The 23,268-nt window shown below is 47.4% G+C and overlaps 1 protein-coding gene across 1 annotated transcript; it reads right to left on the bottom strand.

Moving 5' to 3' along the window:
• Positions 1–531: 531 nt before the first annotated feature.
• Prpf8 (pre-mRNA processing factor 8) lies at positions 532–23,202 on the bottom strand. Its single transcript, NM_138659.2, has 42 exons — positions 22,788–23,202; positions 22,186–22,354; positions 20,073–20,237; positions 19,763–19,981; positions 19,438–19,650; positions 19,213–19,338; positions 19,027–19,132; positions 18,346–18,536; positions 18,101–18,220; positions 17,828–18,017; positions 17,597–17,716; positions 17,348–17,482; positions 16,871–17,000; positions 16,432–16,628; positions 15,959–16,165; positions 15,678–15,841; positions 15,425–15,551; positions 15,113–15,305; positions 14,558–14,745; positions 14,159–14,397; positions 13,803–13,949; positions 13,428–13,638; positions 12,900–13,016; positions 9,933–10,180; positions 9,651–9,830; positions 9,332–9,467; positions 9,044–9,213; positions 8,781–8,910; positions 8,515–8,661; positions 8,048–8,208; positions 7,290–7,481; positions 6,471–6,708; positions 6,234–6,362; positions 5,388–5,501; positions 5,138–5,311; positions 4,691–4,884; positions 3,410–3,649; positions 3,174–3,315; positions 1,565–1,705; positions 1,319–1,458; positions 1,010–1,212; positions 532–844 (listed from the first exon to the last, which is right to left on the bottom strand). The coding sequence occupies exons 1-42, from the start codon at positions 22,885–22,887 to the stop codon at positions 690–692; spliced, it is 7,008 nt and encodes a 2,335-aa protein (NP_619600.2). The 5' UTR covers positions 22,888–23,202; the 3' UTR covers positions 532–689.
• Positions 23,203–23,268: the final 66 nt, after the last annotated feature.

The raw sequence follows: 23,268 nt of genomic DNA, 5'->3' as shown, positions 1-23,268 counted from the left end.
TGCCCTACAAGGTCACTGGATACAGGTCGGCCAACTTCCAGGCAGGTATCCAAGAGTTGAGGACTAGAGCTGTAAGTGGTCACTTCAGGCAAGCCCTCCCCATAGCGCCTGACCCGGGCTCCACCCCTGGACTTGGCTGCCAAGAGGTGAAAGACTGAAGGTCAGCAAACAGCCTCTACTGGACTGCAGGGACAGTCACTTAAGTATGTTCCCCCACTAGGAACCACACAGTTTACAAAAATGAACGAGACCGGGCACTACAGCTATAGGAGGACCACACAGTCCAAGAAGTGATGTTGAAAATAGGTAGACTCCAAGTACTTTTACAGAGAAACCAGCAAATATGCTCAAAGTAATAAGCCAGCCCCAACTCAGCTCCCTGAGTCTAGGGAGCCTCTAAGCCTCCAGCGGAGAAGGCCTCAAGGCTCTGAAGGCAGGGCCCAGTACCTTGCTGTCAACTGCCCAAGCTAGTCCCCAATCCTCAAACGCCTATGCCCAGAATTTGACCTCATAACAGCAAGAAAACAAAAGCACTATTTATAAAATTTATTACATTTTGTTCAGGATTACAATCTATCAACAACACAAGCACAGAACGCAAAGGGGCTGACTGCTGAATGTCAGCAGCTTGTCTGGGGAGGGCGTTCAAGAGGCTCCAGGCTTTGGGGATCTGAAGCAGAAGGAAGTAACTAGGCATAGAGGTCCTCTCTGTCTGCAGAGTAGACCTCACCCTCCTGCAGAAGGGCGAAGTTGAGGAAGTGGGAGGGCCTGTGGACCTCATGGTAGAATTCCTTGGGGTTTGCCAGCTGCAGCTCGTATTTCATGTTGGGATCATGTCGAACACCTAATGGGAGGGGAAACATCAGAAGTTAATAAGGTTCTGCCTGCCTCACCCAGCCTGGGCCCCTGGACCGTTTCCAAGGCAGCCAGACCTCAAGATGACAAGATGACCAAGCATGCTGGTCACCTGTCTCTACCCCACACTTCCTAGGCACACACAACCACGTACCCATAAAGTTGTAGTTCCAGGAGGACTGGGCGGGGACCATGAAGAAGCCGAGGAATCGGTCAGACAGGAGCATCTGAACCCTCTCGTAGTGCGAGGGTAGGTAGCCTTTGGGGTTGTTGCCTTTGTCTGTGTTCTGCCGGCCCCACTCATACCCACTGGGTGTCAGCTTGTAGGCTGTCAGTGTGCAGGAGCCTGGTGTGAAGCTGGGGTGGGGGGGACAGGGACAGGGTAAGCGCTCAAGCCACCAATCCAGGTCCTGGCCTGCAATGCCTGCTCTATAATATTTCCACCCAAGAGGCCCACACCAACCTGCACGTGATGATAATAGTCTTCTCCCCATCCCAAGATGGGTTGTCAGCCATGATTTTGGCATGAGTGGTGACATCTTGGGGTGATAGCTGGGGGGATTCATTGGGCTGAGTGTGGATCCAACCTAAGGGTTCCATCTCCTGTAGGCAAACAGCAATAAAGAGATGTTCAACCCATCTGCAGACAAATGTCCCCCATTAGGGTAGCACGACAGTGAGTGCACTCCCAGGCTCCACCACCACTAACCTTGAGGTACTCATGCTGGGGCAGCTGGCTGGGCAGGTGCACAGTCTGGTGCGTGCCCCACTGCGGCACCATCACAATACAACGGATCTCCTTCACCTGAGGGTTATCTGGAGGGCTCACCCCATACAGGTATCCTGCAATCTAGAGATGAGATCAGAAGGTATTCTTAGTACCAACCCAGAATGCCAGAAGTTTTTAAAATTTTATTGTTGGGGCTGGAGAGATGGCTCACTGGTTAAGAGTACTGGTTGCTCTTCCAGAGGACCTGCCACATGGTGGCCTACAACTGTCTGCAACTCCAGTTTTAGGACCTTCTTTTGCTCTCTACAGGTACTGCCTGAATATGGTGTACAGAAAAAACTCCTACATACAAAAATATTTTTAGCCGGGCGTGGTGTCACACACCTTTAATCCCAGCACTTGGGAGGCAGAGGCAGGTGGATTTCTGAGTTCGAGACCCGCCTGGTCTACAAAGCGAGTTCCAGGACAGCCAGGGCTACACAGAGAAACCCTGTCTCAAAAACAAAAATGTTTTTAATGTATTATTATTCTGTATGGCACTGAGTGTATGTGAAGGTCAGAGGAAAATTCTATGGGACAGGCTCTCCTTTCACCTATACAGGGGTTCTGGAGCATCAAACTCAGCTTGTCCGGCTCCTGTGAGAAGTGCTTCACCCACTGAGCCACCTCAGCGGCCTCAGGGTTTTTTTCTTCTCAAGAAACCAAACCCAGGTGTGCATAGGTAATGCATCCCGGGTAAGCATTCTGTGGTTGAGCTTTCTCTATATCTGTAGCCTTTTTTTTTTTTTTAAAGATTTATTTATTTATTATATGTAAGTACACTGTAGCTATCTTCAGACACTCCAGAAGAGGGTGTCAGATCTCACTGCAGATGGTTGTGAGCCACCATGTGGTTGCTGGGATTTGAACTCAGCACCTCTGGAAGGGCAGTCAGTGCTCTTAACCACTGAGCCATCTGTCTCTCTGTCTCTCTCTCTCTGTCTCTCTCTCTCTCTCTCTGAAACAGGGTCTCGCTATGTAGCTCTGGCTGTCTTGGAACTCACTATGTAGACCAAGTTGGCCTCGAACTCACATAGAACTCTGTTATAAAAGAACTTTTCTTTAAAAAAATATATATTAATTTCCTTTATGTATGTGGGTATACTGTCACTGTCTTCAGACACAGCAGAAGAGGGCATCAGGTCCTAGTTTTACAAAATGTTTTGATACCCCTTTGTGCTGTCTTTTTAAAGTTATTCATTCATCCATAAATTTTGAAATAAGCACCTCAAAAAAAAACCGGGCGTGGTGGCGCATGCTTTTAATCCCAGCACTTGGGAGGCAGAGGCAGGCAGATCTCTGAGTTCAAGACCAGCCTGGTCTACAGAGTGAGTTCCAAGACAGCCAGGGCTATACAGAGAAACCCTGTCTCAAAAAAAAAAAAAAAAAAAACAAAAAACAAAAAAAAAAAAAAAAAGAAAGAAAAAAGAAAAAGAAAAAGAAAAAGAAAGAAAGAAGCACCTCAAAGGTTCTGGAACTCTCAAGTGAATTTCAGACGCAGACTAAGTGGGCTCACACTGTGGTCCAGGTGTGTGCCATAGCTACTCACTTGGGCACGAAGATCAGATATGCAGATGAACTTCTTAAGCACGTTTTTCGGAAGAATGTACGTATAACCAGTCTCCTTAATGTCATCAGATGAAACATAAATATGATTGGTCCGCAGATGCAGGTTGGCAGCAGAGATGGCCCTAAAGGACAGACAGGGAATGCCAGCATCTCAGCGCAAGCCCATGCAGCAACATCAACAGGCCTGCCCATCCCACCTTCATGCCTCCACGGTACCTGACTCTCCATTCAGTCTTTGATGAGAAGGTCTGGGTCTCATAGTTGCTAGTGGTTGAAGTGATAATCTCGTCACCGTGCTTGTTGACAGTTCGAGTCTGTGTAGCAGTGAGCTGGGACTGTTCCTTGGTCTGCTTTTCAATCTCAGCTATCTGCTGCCGCTGCTGCGATGGCGCCGAGATCTCCATTCCCAGGATGATGTCTCGAATTTCTGACTGTGTCAGTGACGCCACATTCACGCTGTGGGGACACTGAGAGTTAAAAGAGAAGGAGCTCTTCCTTCCCACAAGTCCCTTTTGTCCTGATGACAAAGTAGACTTGGGGAGACAGTGGGTATACTCTGCCAAGATAATCCTCAAGTAAGATTTCTTTTTTTGTTGTTTAAAGATTTATTTATTTTATTTATATAAGTACACTGTAGCTGTCTTCAGACACTCCAGAAGAGGGAGTCAGATCTCGTTACAGATGGCTCTCCAGCCGGTAACATTTCTTTTTAATTTTTAAATGTATCTGCTCTGGAGGAGGAAGCCATGTATCACATTGCAAATGCAGAGGTCAAAGTTAGAGAAGGTTTCTCCTCCTCCTGTGGGTTCTAGAGATTGAACTCCTGATAGCAAGCACCTGTACCCCTGGACCTGAAGACGCTGTCACACTGTGGAGACTCCCTACAGCCAAGCAGCACCACACTAATGCACACGACCTTAAGCTACTTCACCGCTGTAGCTTTTCCCACAGAAACTGTCCTGACACAGGACAACTCTCAAAAACGGAAACCCCAAATTGGGTGTAGTGAGACATACTGATATTTCAGCAGCTACAAGGTTAAGAGGGTTGTTGGAAGCTTTAAGGCCAGCCTGGGATACAGAATGAAATCCTGTCTCAAAACACAAGAGAAATGTAGACAGAAGGAACAAAAAAAGAGAGTGAATCTGTTCAAAATGGCTTCAATGCCTTCACTGAGATCTGTGTTTCTTCCTAAGTTTCCAAGATGTTATTTTTCTTTTTCTTTTTTTTCTTTTTTTTTTTTTTTTTTTGGTTTTTCAAGACAGGGTTTCTCTGTGTAGCCCTGGATGTCCTGGAACTCACTTTGTAGACCAGGCTGGCCTCGAACTCAGAAATCCACCTGCCTCTGCCTCCCGAGTGCTGGGATTATAGGCATGCATTACCAAACACAGGTAAAATATCTGAGAAACTGATAAGCCTAAATGTTTCCAAACTCCAGAGCCTATGTCCTGAGCCAGGCTTCCCCTCGCTGCACTGGGACACCTGGCCCCTACTCACTTGTTTTTCTTGCCGTAGTCAGCCAAGATCAGATCCTTGAGCTGTACCTCCACCTTGATCCATTCCTCGTCAGTCAGCGTGGGCCAGATGTGGTGGGGTTCCGTAACAGTAGTCTTGTCTGGCTTCAGGATCACCTTTGCTCTATCATTGTTCACATGCAAAGCCCGCAGAATCAGAATGAGACGGGAGAAAGCCTGGGAAAAGACGTGCAAAGCATGACATCAGTTTTGTGAGGCTCTCTCCTCCTTTACCCTAGCCTCACAGCCTCACTGTCCCCAGTTGCTTAAGGTGCCAACCCCTCTGCAAGAGTTCCTGCTCTTTGTATACATAGGTTCAGATTTTAAACTGACCTCATCAAGTGGCTTCTGGAGAACCCTGAGGCACACAGGCTCCTCTCCTGACTCCACATTCACCCCAGAGAGGCCCTCTTCCTAAGCATCTAATTACCGTGTAGGAGGAGATAGTCTTGAGCCAGTCATCATAGAGGTTGAAAAGGACCATCTGGGGCTCGGTGGCTTTAAGGATGAGATCCCCAAACTTCTCCACCTTGAGACAAGCCTGGAAGGGCAGCTGGAGCTCCGATCCTTTGATCACAATATTGGGGAAATCCAGTAAGTGGACCTAAAGGAAAGCCCGAGGTCAGAGACACAGCCCAGAGGGCGTGGGCCTACCTCCTTCTACTGTGTCCACCTCTCACCTCCAGAGGATCCAGCATGCCCTTCCGAGTGACAATGATCTGTTTAGGCTGTTCCTCCACAGGCAGAGATCGGATCAGGGCAGCCACTTCCTCAGCAGTCTTCCACTTGGCCAACTAATAACCAAAAAGGAACAAAACAAACTGAGTCTACCTTCCTCAATTATCTAGAAAAAAAAAAATCTTGAAATAAACTGTTTCTATAACGACGAACATGGATGCTAAACTTAGTAATCAGAAAAAGATGCCTACATGTTTAATGATGAATTATAGTTGTTCAGAAACAGTGAAGTAAGACAGGCGCCAGAGCTACTGGCATCAGATTAAGATCATGCCCTTACAGAAGACGTGAGGATGTGGTACCCAACATCCACACCAGGCAGCTTACAACTGCCTGTAACTCTAGTTCCAGATCTGATGCTCCTGGCTTCTGTAGGTGTCGTGTCTCGCCCCCCCCCCCCCGATATTTAATTTTTAGAGACATGATCTCACTATGCGGTCCTGGATGGCTTAGAACTCAATATATAAAAGAGGATGGCTTCAGCCCGGCGTGGTGGCGCACGCCTTTAATCCCAGACTCAGGAGGCAGAGGCAGGCTGATTTCTGAGTTCGAGGCCAGCCTGGTCTACAAAGTGAGTTCCAAGACAGCCAGGGCTATACAGAGAAACCCTGTCTCGAAAAACCAAAAAAAAAAAAAAAAAAAAAAGAGGCTGGCTTCAAACTTGCAAAGATCTACCCAGAAATATTGTTTCTCAGTAGAGAAATTGGTATTTTTTTATCATGTCCCTTTGCCCTCTACCAAGAGAGACAGCCAGGTTCTATGGCCTCACTATCATTTAAACTGCTTACCTGACCCAAACGCTTCTGTCCAGCCCATACAGATGTGTGGATTATCTTGAGGAACAGCTGTCCCGTTCGTGGATTGAAGATGAAGATGGCCCCATTGATGGGTTTAGTTGTCAAGTTCCCCTCAAAGGTCTAAAGAACAACTATATTGGTTAGCATGGTCCAGACATAATCACTCTACTGTGTCTTACTCTCACAGGCACTTGAAGCCTGCATGCCCACACTGCATCCGAGACTCACCTTGTGGATAGTTACTCTATAGACATTGGTGTCATCCACAAACCAGATAATCTGGTTAGAGAAGAGTTCACCATAGTTCTGAGAGGACAGGTAAGGCTCAGTGGGCTCAGATGAATACAGCTGTAATCCTTTGCGTATCCGTTCACGTAACACATACAACGCAGGGTTTGCCTTCATGATCTTGGCCATGGCCTGCTGTATGAGAGGCTTGCTGCCCGGGAACCAGTTTCCATAGGCACTGTGAGAATGAAGGGAATCACAACAACTTAAGCATAGGCAGAAAGCTCCTAGTATAGCAAAGGGACGAAGACAGTTGGCCAGGCTTATGTAGTAATCTGCTAACACATACATACAGAGAGAAGAGTCAGTCAGTGACCCAGAAGACAAAAACCTCATCTTAACCAGGCAAGTTAAAACTGGTGTAAAAGCCGGGCAGTGGTGGTGCATACCGTTAATCCCAGCACTTGGGAGGCAGAGGCAGGCAGATTTCTGAGTTTGAGGCCAGCCTGAACTACAGAGTGAGTTCCAGGACAGCCAGGGCTACACAAAGAAACCCTGTCTCGAAAAAACAAAACAAAACAAAACAAAACCAAAAAAACTTGGTGTAAAGACTAATGTGTAGGCTGTGGTAGCACACACCTTTAGTACCAGCACTCAGGAGGTTGAAGCAGGTGGATCTCTGTGAGTTTGGGGCCAAGCTGGTCTATATAGTGAGTTCTAGGCCAGCCAAGGCTATATAATGAGACCCTATTTCAAATAAATGAAACAAAACAAAGTACAGGGCTAACGGAAAACCCATGCTTCTGAGCCCTCACTCACCTGTGTAGATTATAGGCCAGATCAATGGCAATGAGCACGCCTGTGGGCGAAGGGTAGATACTCATGTTGTCTGTGGTGTAATCCAGGAACTTGGCCCGGGCATAGCGCTCAATATCATGGGAATCATAGTCTCCCCAGCGTAATTGGATGTCAATCCAATACTTCTGTGTGGTGGTGCTGTCCATCACATCCCTAAGGGTGGGGAAAAAGGTCACGTTTCCAGGACACCACAGCATAACCAATGAATGTCTCAGAAACATGAGAATTCCCAACACTGCACCTAAATCTCAAAGTCACCCCCTTCCTCAGTGTAGATCAGCAAGACCCTTAGCCATGCAGTGGTGGTGCTTGACTCAATCCCAGTACTCGGGAGGCAGAGGCAGGCGGATCTCTGAGTTCAAGGCCAGCCTGGTCTACAGAGTGAGTTCCAGGACAGGCAGAGCTACACAGAGAAACCCTGTCTCAAACAAAAACAAGCAAAACAAACAGATCAGCAAGACCCCCAGGAAATGAGCAGGTCTGACTGCTGATGGGCTACAGGGGTTAACACTACCTCCAAGTTTGAAAGAATGTCAGCAAAAGCTGGGAATGGTGCCCACCCTTGTACAGCAAGCATTTGGAGGGGCCGAGGCAATAGGATTATAAGGTTTAAGCCAGAATAACAAAACCAAAGAGGCAGGGCTAACCCCTTAAGTAAAATGCCTAGTACAGTAACACCAAGGTTCCTAATACCTAAAGCTGGGCCACAAAACACTTACTTGGAGTCTGCCAGCAGCGAGGGCCGGGAGACATTCCACTTATAGGAGGCAAAGAGTAGTATATCCGCACAGGAAGAGTTCATCTTATAGGACTTTCGGGGATGGATTGTCTCCTTTTGCACTGTCTCAATTTCCAGTGCATCCAGTTCCTGGTCAAAGACCTGGGAGTAAAGACGAGAGGGTTGTACCTCGTTACAGATATCCACTTACACTGAGCGCTAAGAGAAGTTAGATGAAGCAGGAGGAGTCTAATCCTTGCATGTCCAAGATAAACTTCTCATTCTCAAAAGAGCAAGCTGGCCGTGTGAGGCTTTTAATCCAAGCCAGTGGGAGGCAGAGGTAGGTGGTGGTCCGAGTTCAAGGCCAGCATAAGGAGCTCTAGGCCAAGGCCACATAGACTGTCTCCAAAACTAGAAAAACAGTGAGGTGACGTGACTCTGTGAAGTCACCCCTCAACTGCAGCCCACCTGACACAAGTCCATCACGATGCTCTCATGGATCTTCTGCCACAAGTGAGCTCGGAATATCTGGATGAGAGAGATCTTCAGTGTGGGGATCTTGCCGTGCATGAAGATTCCTGTCAGGTCCAGCTGCACCTGGAAGCCCACATAGACCTGCCAAGAAAGAGACGGGCTTTAGAGACCCGAGACCACAGCAGGCCACTTCTTAGGACAAAGATTAAGGCAAAAGAAACAACCTTCCCTCATCTCCCCTGCTGAACAATCACACTCACATTGGCTCGATTGATGGTTGGGGACCACCAGAGGGTAAATCTACGATTAGGAATCTGGTTTAATCCTGATCGCTGAGCATTGGTCAGCTTCTTCCACTTCATGGACTCCTCAAAGCCACTGGCTTTCTCCCTGATGAGCAGAGGAACCAAGTGAGACGCTGCCCATCCACCTCCCAGAGGTGCTTCGCCCTCACTGGGTAAGCAGCAGCAGGCCACTACAGCACACAAGTGATGGGCTCAGGTAGTTGGGGCAGAGTCCTTACCAGAACAGACCCTCCCAGGTGGGGAAGTAAGTGCCCTTGAAGAGAGTGTGCTCCAGAATGCCCTCCACACCACCCAGCGCCTGAATCATGTCTGTGCGGTAGTTATTGAGGTTCCAAAGCTTGCCATCATGCCGCTGATGTGTCCACCAAAAGGGGTTCTGCTTCAAAACCTAGACAGCAAGGTAAGGCAAGTACAGTGAAGCGTCTGGGTGTCTACCACTCTAAGTGACAGGGATGCCAGAAATATCCTGATTGGGAGAAACTTGCTTTACTCTCCAGTCCACATACCTGGTACTGCTTAAAGTCAGTTCGGACACGCCAGCCTTTATCATAAGCCAATGTGTGCCGGTCTTTCTGGAAGAGGGTATTGATCCGGGGAATGCCTCGATCCCATGAATCTTCTAAATCTTCTAAAGTCAAGCGTCTGCCAGAAAAAAACAGAGTCAACATCCTTCCTCACAAAGAGGAAGCATTCAACATTCTTTGGCCAAGGATAAACAGAATCAGTCTTAACTCCTAAACACATACTCTTCCCATGGCCTCTATATAAGATTCAAAATGTTGTGACCCAAAAGCTGTGTGATTGGCACACTCTCTGCATGCCCACCTGTTCTGAGCAATAGCCTCTTGTCTCTTGAGTGCATACTCAGCCCAGACCCGCTGGGAGTCAATGAACTCGCTCTCCCATGGCTGTATGTAGCGGTACAAGTTGGGAATCAGTTGGTCTTCTTCATGACTCATTCCTGAACGGAAGTGTGTGATGCCCACATCTGTCTGCTTGGACCACCTGTTTTGGAAAATCGAGACAAGAGATAAAAGTAAAATCAAACATAACCAGACACCCATCTCCCTCCGAGTTGAAATAATGAAGCTAGCACACAGGCCATACCTGAGGTCAGACTGGGGGATAAGCACATGGCCCATCGAGAGCATGCCAAGCCCACCCAGCTCCTTAGGGGTGTAGAATACAACAGGCGGGAACCGGCTAGGCATCTTGGAGTTCAATCCAATCTTGATACGTGTCTGGATCTTGTTTTCACACTTCACCAATAAGTCCAGGAGTTCCTGTGTATTCACCACAGCCTCTCGAAAATATGTCATAAGGCCGATGAGAGCTGTGTTCCACTTATTCACAATCTAAAGTCAGCAGAAAGGAGTAAAGTTCACATGAGCAATGCAGGCCTTGCAGTTACTAGTGAATTACTTACATCCCTACTGTAACGGTTAATCTTAAAAATCGTTAGTAGTTACAAAAAAATCATATATATATATACATAAATTTACAAGACACAGTAAAAATAAACAAGAGGAAGAAAAGGAGCTTTACTGGAGATTTTTTTCTCCTATTAACCAGGGAGGTAGGGGAGGGGGGAGGTTTTGGGGGGTTTTCTGGTGTGGCCGTATATGATGCATACATTGTCAGTATACGTGTGTATACATACATATGTGTGGGAACATGTACATGTTGAAGCCTGACATCAGTGTCAGGTGGCTTATATCTGTAATCCCAGTACTTCAGAGGCTAAATTAGGATCGAGTTCAGTGTCAGCCTGGATTATATATAAAGCTTGTCTTAGCAAGCAAACAAATGAACAAACAAAAGCAAAGGAGGAGAAAAAGTAAACAAGGCCAAATCCATCAGTGTGCTCTCAGCATAATCTCTGATCTAATTAATATGAGCCCTTTATAAAATATGGCTTGCTGGACTACTATATGCATTAATTTTCACAAGAGCCCTTTTAGAAAAGAAATATGATTATACTCATTTTATAGAAGATGCAGTGGAGGACCTCCCAAAGTCTTAACTAGTAACAGACCCAACAATGCAATCTGACTCAAGATCATGAATGTCTAACCATGATTGTGAAACATCTCCTTCAACTCTCATCACTCCTCCATAAGGCTTGGAGCGAGGCTGAGACAGGAGGATTGCTGGAGCTCATAGGCTTCTAGAGCTGCAGACTTCAGAAGAGACCCTGCCTCAAAAGAATAGCAAGAGTAGGAAGAGGGTGATGGAGCCCCACGATACTCCACACCCACCCTGTCTCTGTCTGTCTGTCTGTCTGTCTGTCTCTCTCACACATCTTTTTAAAGGAGGGGGCAACAGGAAGTGGGGATTAAAGAGGGTAACGAGAGGTTGATATGGTTATAATGCATTGTATACAAGTAAATACACAAAAAACAAAAGAGAGCCAGGCGTTCATGGCACGCCTTTAATCCCAGCACTTGGGAGGCAGAGGCAGGTGGATTTCTGAGTTTGAGGCCAGCCTGGTCTACAAAGTGAGTTCCAGGACAGTCAAGACTACACAGAGAAACCCTGTCTCGAAAAACCAAAACCAAACAAACAAACAAAAAAAAACCCCAAAAACAAAAAAAAAAAGAAAGAAAAGAAAGTGAGTAAAAGTAAAAAACTCCCAAATAAAACAAAAAGCCCTGTTCTGGTGTGTAGCTCCCTCTATAAAAGGGAGATCCTACCACATCTACTCCAGCTCTGGCAAACTCACTGTCTCCACTCACCTCCAATCAAGTTCTGTCCACACCATCTGGCTTGCATCCCAACACTGAAATAGCTCTAAGGTCACTGACGACACCCTAACTGCCAATCCCACTGAGTCTCACTCAGTCTTATCTAACAAACTGTTCTCAGGCAACTGAAGCTGTTAAACACCTGCTTGATTCTGGGCCTTGGTCCCTGTCAGTGCACCTGAGAGCTTCCCATCACCCTCATTCTCTTCTGTCTCCACTCTTCCAGACAGTCTCACTCATCCTTGAGCTTTCAACCTTTACAACACAATCAGAAAACTGCCTGGTGGTGGTAACGCACACTTGCAATCCCAGCACTTGGTTGGCAGAGGCAGTGGAGCTCTGGTCTACAGGTCAAGTTCCTGGAAAGCCCGGGCTACATGAAGAGAAACCATGGCTTGGAAAAAAATTACAAAATTAAAGACGAGAATGCCTTATTATTTTTACATTTACTGAAAATTCTATTTCCAGGGATCTAGAAAATATCCAACTCCACAACTTACTGCAGTAAACCTTAAACGTCTTATATTTACACAAGCGCCATGGTAATTAAGCACATCTCCACACCTCTGCTAAAGCTGAACACCGTCACCTTGTTTCTTGTAGAAGAAGCCTTTCTTTTTCCACATTCAGACAGGACCAGAACTCATGACCTCTGCTATTCTCAGCTTCCCAGATAATGTATGGCTCCATAAACATCACACATTAGGGGTTCTTTGTTTGTGTATCTGTCTGTCTCTCAAAGGGAAAGGGCTCTACTTTGTAGCTAGCATCTAGTATGTGCAAAATACCTACAGCACAGAGGTTACCAATCATGGGGAGATCAGCCTAGAAGGACAAGCTAATTCCTCAGAGCCATGGTTAAAAAATTACATCATGGGATATCTGGCCTTGCAAGACCCTAATATACACAACTAACAAATCCCCAGCTTCCCTTAGCTGTGTTAAATGGGCCCCAGAAACAACTTAAGGAAAAATATAAACAAAAGACCCTTCATTTTAATGGTATTCTATGCTACTCCCTAAAATTATAAGCTGTTTGACTTAGCCTAAGGGAAAATGCAAATAGATACTTTTGTTCAAATTATAGACTCCACTTTTGCTGTGATCTAAAAATCATCAAAACCCCACAAATGCAGCCTGTTAAATTTTTGCAGGGAATCCTCAGAAATAAACTCAATAGATCTAACATTCTAAGATGCAGTCCCAAAATAATACATGGAGATTAGAATACTAGGCACAGTTTGGAAACAGGAAACTCAAACCAGGGACGAGCTGAAGGGATGCTAAGACAGAGGCTGGCAGGAAATCTGAGGTTTCCAGCCCTCCATACCTTGGTGAACGTGGTGGAGCCAGAGGCCATCAGAATCTGCCGCACACGGTTATGGAAGCGTTGCATTGACTCATCATCCACACGCAGGAAGCACTGAGCTGTCCGCTCCTTGGTAACCTACACCATAAAGTCAGTGTTAACTTGTCTCAGAAACTCCCAAGGGGCTGGTGAAATGGCTCAGAGCAGGCCAAGGTGCTGTTTACCAAGCCTTAGTTCCTTACTTCAGCCCCCAGAACCCTCCCTGTTTCAATCAATCAATCAATCAAGCATAACAGCACACATGCCTTTAATCCTTACACTTCTTGGGAGGTAGAGACAGAGGCAGGCTGATCTGAGACAATCAGGGCCAGTCTTGTTTACAAAGTGAACTCAAGGCCTGCCAGTGTTACAGAGACACTGTTTAAACAAGCAAGGATTAACTGTGACTAAACCCAACCCACTTAATGATAATGAGAAGCTATGACTGTTCTCCACCCATTGACTCCAGAGTTACAGGGGTCGTAAAAGGATGTCCTTCCTGGACTGTACCTCATTCTGTAGGTTCCAGACCCCGTCCTTGTGGGTGAACTCTTCATAGCTGGTACGGCACTTAGGCAGGATGCGGCACTCAAAGCCACACATGTTGAATAGCAGGTTGGGGTTGTCTTTACTGTACACAGACACAAAGCTATTCTCCCACTGTACTGTAGTCACCGATCGTGGCAGCCGGTTTTTGATGTCCCAGAACACTGCCCGACCCCTATCCAGAGAACACAGAGGCACTTCAGTCTGTTGAAGACACATTCAAAGACCAGGTAGACGATAGCCCAACAGGCCTATATTCCTTCCCCCCAAGGCACAACCTCCTCAGTCCTAATTGAGGACTAACATCCTCGTGATTCCACAAACCCAGCTGAGACTCACAAGTTGACATCATGCTTCATGAGCCGCATTCGGGCATCTCGGGGCCAGCATTTCTTGTTATTGTAGCCAACAATGTTTTCATTGTTGGGGTCTGGGTGTTCTGTCAGGTAACGCTGGATCAGATCCCGAGCCTCATCTGCTGTGAACCTACGTTAAGACAAGGTACACGGTCGAACTCCAAATATACTAGGACCCTTTGAGAACTAACTCTAGCTCCACAGTGGGGACCCTATTCCCCACTAGGCTTCATTTTACTTTATAGCCCAAAAGCAATTAATCAACTAAGCTACAAGAGCCACTGCACAGACAGAGCATGGCTCCCTGCCCTGTTGGGTAAATGAGCTGTGTGTCATTACCTGAAGAAAATATGGATGCGATCAATGTATCTACAGAAGAGTCGGATTGGGTGTGCAGCCTCAGTGGCTATGTCCTGGAAACTGAGAAAGTCATTTGGCATCTGAGGAGGCCCAGCCATCTCACTGGCCCGGTGCAATCCCAGTACAAGCAAATCCATCACCAAGCCATAGTACTGTACAATGAATGAGGCAAACTGCAGGCCTCTGATGATTCCATATGAGTTTGTATGGTTCATGTCCTAGAAAGGAAAAAGGAAAAAAGAGAACCACAATTCTTAGCTATGACTAGGGTTGACTGTGTCCCAAGCACTTCAGGGTCCAATCTCCCTCAGCAAATCCTAACTCCCTGGGTCAGACATGCCCTCAACACATTCCTTTGTTCCTTGCTCTAGGACAGACCTTATAGTTGATGACTACGTTGTTCTTGGCCGTCATGTAGTCAGCTATGTTGTGGTCCACAATGAGTCGCAGCAGCCTGTTAAGCAGGGTCAGGTCAATCTTCTCATACATCTTCTCAAACCGAGACTCCAGCATGACGTTGCACTCGCCCTCACTCGTCTCCCACACATCCTGCAGGTTATTAATGCCTACAAAAGAAAAATGTCGGAGATATGGCACATTAAAAATTTCTTTTCAGGACTAGTAACCTCAGCAGCTCTCAACACATTCCAAAACCATCCATCCATCCATCCATCCATCCACCCATCCCAACAGTAGTATTCATTCTTTCTTTTTATTAGACAGGGTCTCTCTGTGTAGTGCTGGCTCTCCTGGAACTCACTCTGTAGACCAGGCGGTCCTCAAACTCAGAGATCTGCCTGCCTCTTCCTCCTGAATGCAGGGATTAAAGACGCATAGAACCACCACCATCTGGCAGTACTACTCACTCTTATGCAATAAAACGGACTATGCAGCCTGAATGTTTATACAGAAGTAACTCCAGCAAAGTTGTACCTTGACACCACTTGTAAACAAGCAGTGGAGGTGGCTCTGTGTCAGCAGGCTTGATCCAGGGTGGGAAAAGACGGCGTTTATCTGCTTCATACCACAGGTACTGGTCCAGGTAAGCATCAGTTATTTTCTCCAGTGGTTCCACATCATACACTGGTACAAGGTGGCTATAGAGATCCATAAACTCAATGCCCACCTGTGGGAGGAGGAACCTGGTTCACATCAATTCACCTAAGCCAATCTGCCACCCACTAGATAATCTGCCAGGAATAAAGAGCACAGACCAAAAGAAAACGGAGGGAACATATTACTCACTTCCTTAAAGGCTCTCTGTGTGAGGAGGTGACGCTTGATGCGGGACAAAGCCTCATGGGGGTTGTCATAGGCTTGTTCAATCAGACCCAGCTCCTCCCTCTGAGACTGGTTTAACCTAGACTTCACACTGACAAAGCAAAAGGAAAGTGAATGAGATGCTAAACCAGAAGGAACTACACCTTCCTCTGAACTCTGACCACGATGCCATTCTCTCTGTTACCGTCCCAACAGGAACCCACCAGCCACCCCTTACCTATAAGCTTCCTTGAGACGCTCCAGAGCCAAGATGAGCAGCTTGGTATCATGCTTGTAGGAGAGTGGAGGGAAGGGGATGGGCGAGAATCTCCGGCTCTCCAGCCAGTGCACAGTGGTGGTATACACGGCCACTGCCTCCTCGGCTGTGATGTAAGGCCCATCCTGGAAGGTGAACGTCAGGTTAGTCTCCCACTACTGTCCACACCAGGACAAAGCCTGATCCTCACTCTGCAGTCCACCTCACCACCCAGCCCCCACACCCAGTCTAGCTGTCCCAACCTTCAGGTAATTGTGCTGCCGCTCCTGCTCTGCCTTCAGATACAGGCGAGTGAGGCGGCCCAGGTTCTTTTTGCAAACAGTCTTGTCTACAGTAGCCCCGCGACGGATCCGTTCCCGGTTGTAGTGGGCAGTATTGGTCCACCAATCAGCCTTGGCCTTAACGTACCGAAGAATCATATTCTCTATAGGTGTTGGCAGTCCTGGGACCTGCAGGTACAGACACAATGAAAGAGTACTAAGACCCAAGCATAGTGCTCCACACCTGCACCCCAGCATGGAGGCGGAGGCAGATTGATCTCTTGAGTCTGAGACCAGCCTGGCCTGCAGACTTCCAGCTCAGCCAGGACAACACAGTGAGACTGTCTCAAGAAGGAGGGGTATTAGAAGGTGGACAGTCCTGTGAGGATGTGGTACTCCTAACCTCAGAAGGATGAATGAATGGCAGGCCTCCTTGGAGGTGGAGGAGAGCCTACCTTCCAAGGGATGTTGGCCTTCCAGCAGCGCCAGGCTTCACTGAGGTGCTGCAGAATTGTCCGGGCCTTGTTCTGCTTGATGCCTTCAGGCATCATGTCCAGAATGTCGTGCATCACAGCAGCCCTGAGCTCCAGGTCAAAGTGCGACTCCACCCGCTGCTTCGTTACTGTCTTTGCCACCCCCTTTGAGTGACGGCCTAGAAGTGAAAGACAGCCCAGAGATCAAATCAGTAAATAGTGACAAGTGTCCATGCGACCCACACATGGCAAAGAGACAAGCCACTTTAGACAGTCACAAACATACAAACACATGATAGCTGAAAATCCTAGAGAGCAGCCTGAGAACCACAACAGGAGTAGGTCAGAGTCACTTAACACAGAGCGGGGACAGATGACACAGGACATCAGGAACACAAGCCTGGGTGAGGAAACCACTTACCTTCAAACTGTCGGGCCAGAAGGTTGCCCAGCCATCGCTCTAGCAGAGGGGTAATTCCACGCATAAAGAACAGCCAGACCCGCCAGCCAGCAGCCCAGAAACCACAGCCAGGGCCTTTCCCTACAGGACCCTACAGTCAAGCAGAAATCATGAACATAAATGAACAATTCCTTTAGAGAAATGATAGAAAGAAAACCAGGCAGAAGTAGAAGGATGAACATGAATCAGGCTGCCGTGAGACAGGGTAAATGTTGTTTGAGTCCTCAGTCTAGAATAGGGATGCATGTAAGAATTTCAAGGCAGAAACTGAGGCTCCTGCAAGGATTCAGTGGTAGGTTTGAGGGGAAGTGCTGTGATTCACTGAGTATAGTAAGGACATAGTCAAGAGATTCTCTCTAAGAAGGTCCTGGGGAAAAGCTCTAACTGCAAAGAAAAAGCAAGGGTGTGTGAAGGCTGGCAGTGAGGGCTGGGTCTCACCGTGTTGAAGCGGTAATAGATGAGATGTTTCAAGTCCTTGCACATGCGGATCTGCCGCATCAGCTTATATTTGTATCGATACATGCCTGTCAACTGTCCCACGTGGGCAAATATATACTGCAAACCATCTGCCAGCTGCAAAAAAAAAAAAATCACCCATTAGACTTAGAGCCAGAGCCAGCTCCAAAGCCAGCACAGGCTTTACCCTGTCTCTCCATCCAGGCAGGGGTCCAGGCAGCATGGCCTCACCTGGAAGGCATCTACATTGCCCAAGCGATACTGCACATGGCTGTCCACAACCAGCTTGGTTAAACGCAGTACTTCCCGACATAGATGGAAAGCATTCCCAAAACGGGATTTCTTTCTTTCCTGAAAAGGCCAAGAACACAAAGAACATTAATGATAGTGGCCACAGAAGGAGGTGTGCCACAGTCCCATCCACCCCTAAGCCCAGCAGAGCCGCAAGATCCCAGACAGGACCTTGGTGGTGAGCGTCTTGACAGGCTTCAGGTTGAAGTTGTAGTCCAAGTGCAGATAGTTGAGGTTCTTCCGGTGAATGAGAAGGTTGAGCATGTTGTAGCCCTGGCGGCAAACCTGCAGCCCTACCTCCACCCAGTCCAGCTTGGTGGACTGAAAGAATTTGGTAGCTTTGAAAGAACGGAACAGATACCTGGGTAAAAATAGAGATGAGCGTTAAAGTGGCAGAGTGACATTTTGGAACACAAGGTGTAGCAGGGGCCTCCAGCGCTGTACCTCTTCTTCTGGGCTTTGGGAGGCCGGTGCTTGAGGGCATTCAGCACATAGTACTTAAGCAGCTTCTGATAAGAGACTCGAACCTTCACAGGCTGCCCAGCAGGACAGTGCTCCCGATACCTGGTTAAATAAGCCCATCAGAGCCTTGTCCCCTTCTCCTTCCAGACCCTCTGGGAAGGCCGCATGCCCATGCAGACAGTCTTTTCTCGCATGCTGCTCTACTACCCCTTAGGGAGAAACCTCACCAGTTCTTGACAAGGGGTATGTCCAAGGCCCGGCGGGTACGACCAGAGCGTAGGTTGAAGGGCCGTGGTGCCCAGAGCAGGGCAATGCCATTGGCTGTGTTGTCTGTATAGAGAGGTGTATCCTTCAGGAAGGGCTCGACAAACTCTGGGAGTTCAAACTCTTCATCATCATCAGGCAGTGGTTCTTGGCTCTGAAAAAGAAATCCTCGCGGGTTCATTTCCCGCTCACTGAGTGCAGGACTGAGATGGGCAGTAGCGGCTACACATGCCTGACAAGACATGAGCAGCCTAAAGAGCTAGATAAAGGAGCCAAGGGAGTAGAGAAGAGAGCTAAGCAGGAAATCAACCCACCGGCTTACCACTAAAAGCTTCCCAAAGGAGCTCTAGTACCATACCATAGGAAGTACGTACTGCAGTCAGTTCCTGACCAAAACTCCTGAGCTCAAGAAAGGAGGCCTGAAATCCCAGTATGTAGGCAGAGGCTAAGACAAAGGGACTGCATGAGTAAGACCAACACGAAACCACCCAGCCAATTTAGGTTAACCTACACTATATGTCCAAAAAGAAAAAGGTGAGGCATAGGCTGCTGAGTGGCAGGAAACTTGCATGCATAAGGCCCCAAGCTCAATCTTCAGGACTCTCATTCCCAGCCGCCCTCCAAAGCATGTGATTCCCTCTTGCCTTGACTGAGTGTCTATGGGAGATTGGGTTGATCAAAGGATCAAAGTAGAAAGCTGGCAGATCAGGATCCTCAGTCTTGATGAACACAACGTTGGGAGTGTGGTACCTATAACAAAAAGAAGAGTCAGCCAACATTCTCGTGCTCTGGCCTTCTCCGTTCTAACTGCCATGCTGCAAGCGTCTTACCAGGTCAGGTGGACGTGGTGTGGAAGGTTGTTATACAGGTAAGGAAAAGCAATCTTGTACTCAGTACGAATAGGCTGACGGATGATGATCTTATTAATATCGTTAAATTCATTCCAGTCTTCATCCCTAGGACAGAAAGTCAAGTGAGTTGTCTAGTTCCACTGTTAGACAGGATCTTAAGATAAATATTAAATTTTAACACACACAAGGTGCCTCCCAACTTACTGTAAGTTGATGTCTCGAACAAGAGGCTCAAATTTGGGTCCCCCAGGAATGGCCATGTTGAGTGCCTTAGAGGTAAAAAAGGCCTTCAGATCAAAGAGATAGAAGTAGTTGTCATCTACAAGGTCAGTCAGAAGCTGATTGGCCAGTCGGTAGAGTGTGGACATCATAGGCAATGTGAACTGCCAGCGTTGGTAGGTGGAACCATTAACGTACCTAGGGAAAAGATGGAGGGCCCCCATCAAGTAGGTTTTGAGCCCAGTCGCTTACCTACTGCCTCCCCACAGCTCCTGTTTGCAGAACTCTCACAGAAATTAGTTCCACTCACTTCCTACTGTCTCTCAAAGGCTGGTGGTCATAGAACCAGTCCAACACAGGGGCATCCTCCTCTGGGTCCAGCTCTAGCTGAATGGCTTCCAGTGGCTCAACATCTAAGATGTTGTCGGCATAATCCAGGGGCGGTTCCTCGTCATCGAAAGGGGGGAAACGCATCCTCTTGAAATGCCTCCTGTCTCTTTTTTCTCTACGCATCATGATCCACATTGACCTAAAATGCAAGAGCATCATGTCCACTGATCTCAGCTGCAACACCCCACCCCAGCGCCCAACACCTCCCACCATACTCCAGCCCTTCTCACCCCCACTGGGAGATGTAAACCGGCTCGATAACCCAGGGAATCTCGTTAACAAAGGAGATGGCTCCAGTGATGTGGTACAGCACAGGCACGTCCCGGATCTGCTCCCAAGGCATGGGCATGTTCTCAAGGAGCTTGAGGACTGCATGAGGCATGTACTTAAGAGCTCTGCAACGAGGAGGAGAGACCATGAGAAAGAACTAAGGGTTCTGTTATCTGTCCCCTGCTGACAAGCCAGTTATCACGTGTTCCACACAAAATGCTGCCTTATACTCCAAAGTCCCAAATTAGGACTAAGGTCCTACACGATCACAAGTCCTGCCTCCTCATCTCCACCTTCATCTAATACCACTCTCCCTTTCAAATGTCTTGGTGCGGGACCCAGTCTGTAGAAACTAACACCCGTCCCTTTGAAAGCAACTTCCTTCTACCCTTCCTGTAAATTCCAATACCTTCCCTGTTCTATGTGGTAACCATTTGTCTCTCATCCATCATACCACTAAACTTATACTCCTAAAAAAAAAAAAAAAAAAAAAAAAAAAGGACCAATACGGTCTATTCACTGAAGACCAAAAGCAAGTTTCAATAATAACAGTAATAATGTTTATTGTTGTTTGTTTGAGACAGGGTCCCACCGTATAGCCCTGGCTGGCCTGAAACTCACTGTATAGAACAGAAGTCTCACCTATCTCTGTCTCCCATGCACAGAGACTAAATGCCTGTGCCACCACACGTGGCTTTGCTGTTTTTGATGGAGCATCTCACCAGGTAGTTCAAACTGGCCTCAAGCCCATGATTCTCCTGCCTCTGCAGCTAAGGGCAGAGATTACATGCAAACACTACCACGGCTGCTTAAGTTATTTTTGTTGTTGATGTTTTATTTTTTAGGACAGAGTTTCTCTGTCCAGCCTTATCAGTTATAGAACTCACTCTGTAAACCAGGCCATCCTCAAACTCAAAGTAATCAGACTCCCAAGTGCTGGGGTTACAGGCGTATGCTATTACCTTGCCCGGCAAGAAGTTGTTGTTATTGTTATTTCTTTTTTTTTTTTTTTTGCCGTCGTACTTTTATTCACATCATGTATTGTTATTTCTATTAATGGTTTTTTCAAGACAGAGTTTCTCTATATAGCTCTGGCTGTCTTGGAACTCACTCGGTAGACCAGGCTGGCCTTGAACTCTGAAATCAGCCTGCTTCTGCCTCTCGAGTGCTGGGATTCAAGGCGTGCACCACCACTGCCTGGCTAAGAAATTATTTTTTGGCTAAGAAATTATTTTTTGCAATAAAACTCTCAAGGTGGGGCTAGAAAGATGGCTCAGCAGTTAAGAGCACTGATTGCTCTTCCAAAGGTCCTGAGTTCAATTCCCAGCACCCACATGGTGGCTTACAACCATTTGTGATGGGATCTGATGCCCTCTTCTGGTGTGTCTGAAGACATCTACAGTACACTCATATAAATGAATTAAATAAATCTTTAAAAAGGAAAAAAAACAAAAACAAAACAAAACAAAAAAACTTCCAAGGCTTCCCCCACATCAATTAATTAACAGGCCAAATTTTTGTATCCAAATGGAATGTTAAGAATCTCTGCAGCTTGAGGTGGAAGAATTAACAGTAAAAGAGCGACCCCAGGAATGAACTATCCTAAACCTCTGAATGATAGTGACCAAAGAGGCATCCAGAATGCCTAGTGTCTTAATTTGAGCTTCAAACAGTTCCACAATACCAGACATTTTACAACAACACCAGCAGGGCAAAGCAAAACAATCAATGGCATAGGTAGACGATCTGGAAACTATCACAGAATCCCAGTGGTCCTAGCCTTACTCCTACAGTCATCCTATGTACAGCCTAGAGCCATGTTCCATGCTGGACACGGTGACATCTGCCTTCAATCCCAGCTCTTTGGAGGCAGAGGCATGGGGATCCCTATCGGTTAAAGGGCAGCCCGGTCTACAGAGCTAAATCCAGGGCAAAAATGCCCACACAGGGAAACTGTCTCAGTTAAAAAGTCACATTCCAAATGCTAGTCCCTCTATCCAGCACTGTCAATGAAGGGGCAGAGGAAGGAAAGAAGTCAAACTCCATATGATATTATCCTGGGATGTTACTCACCCCAAATAGACCCTTTTGTCATGACGGAACTTCCTGTTGGTCATGTCTCCATGGTCTCGAATGATCTTCCTGACATGTTCTGGTGGCATGTCTTCCTTCTGAGCATCCACAAACCCAAATTTCCGCTTCTCTGCATATCGCTTGGCCTGCAACTGCTGCCATTTTCGAGCTAGAAAAGCACCTCAGCTTAAAGGGCTGCACACATTTACCCTAATTATCCCTAACTCTTGCCCTGGGGCAACCCTCGGCATGCTGTGAAGAGAAATACTCACTGCCAAGTATCCTGCCATTTTACTACCCCAAACCACCTGATATTTTTGCTATAGATGTTTTGGGGAGGGTTGTTGTCTAATTCCTACATAGTAATGCAAACCCTATAAGGAAACAGGTTTTATCGTCATTGATGCATTTTACACACACACACGTACACAATAAGCTCCTGCAAAATAACAGGCACTTCCAAACTTTCAATGATTGGACTCAATTTTTAAAAATGTAAATACTGCTAATAAGCACACCCCTGATGACCTGCCTATGGAGGGAAGAAATGAAACCCGCCTACACGTTCGAGCCCGCGCACGCCGTTCCCGTTCGCCTCTCACCTTTCTCCTGCAGCTTCTCCTCTGACATATAATCCGGCAGCGGGGCTAGAGGGCCGGGCACCGGGTTACCCGGCCCTCGGTAAGGAAACACTCCGGCCATGCCGGGAGAATCTGGGATAGAGAGGCAGGCCAAAACTAATGAGCTAGGCCCGGGCCCACAAGGGGCAGATGGAACACGTCCGGAGCCCCCTGGCCTGCACTCTAGCCGGGCTGAGCGCTCGGGACCCGGGCCTGGCGCAGCTCCTCGGGCCGCTCGGCCCACTCGATTACCTTGCGCTCAGCCTCAGACGCCCACCACCCACCTGTCGCCCCTCACTCAGGTAGCGGCTAGGCTCGCAGAGCAATGGCGGAAAGACGACGTCCGCTCCGCGTTCCCAACTCCAGGAAGTGCGCAACCAGGCTCAGAAGCTCATCCAATAGACGCCGAGATGCTCTGATGGATTAGCGACATCTCCAATTGACGTTGCAGCCCGAGCCGGAG

This window comes from Mus musculus, chromosome 11 (assembly GCF_000001635.26).
Source record: "Mus musculus strain C57BL/6J chromosome 11, GRCm38.p6 C57BL/6J".
Classification (NCBI taxonomy): domain Eukaryota; kingdom Metazoa; phylum Chordata; class Mammalia; order Rodentia; family Muridae; genus Mus; species Mus musculus.
Note: the sequence above shows the minus strand (reverse complement) of the source record. Positions and strands in the feature narration are given on the sequence as shown.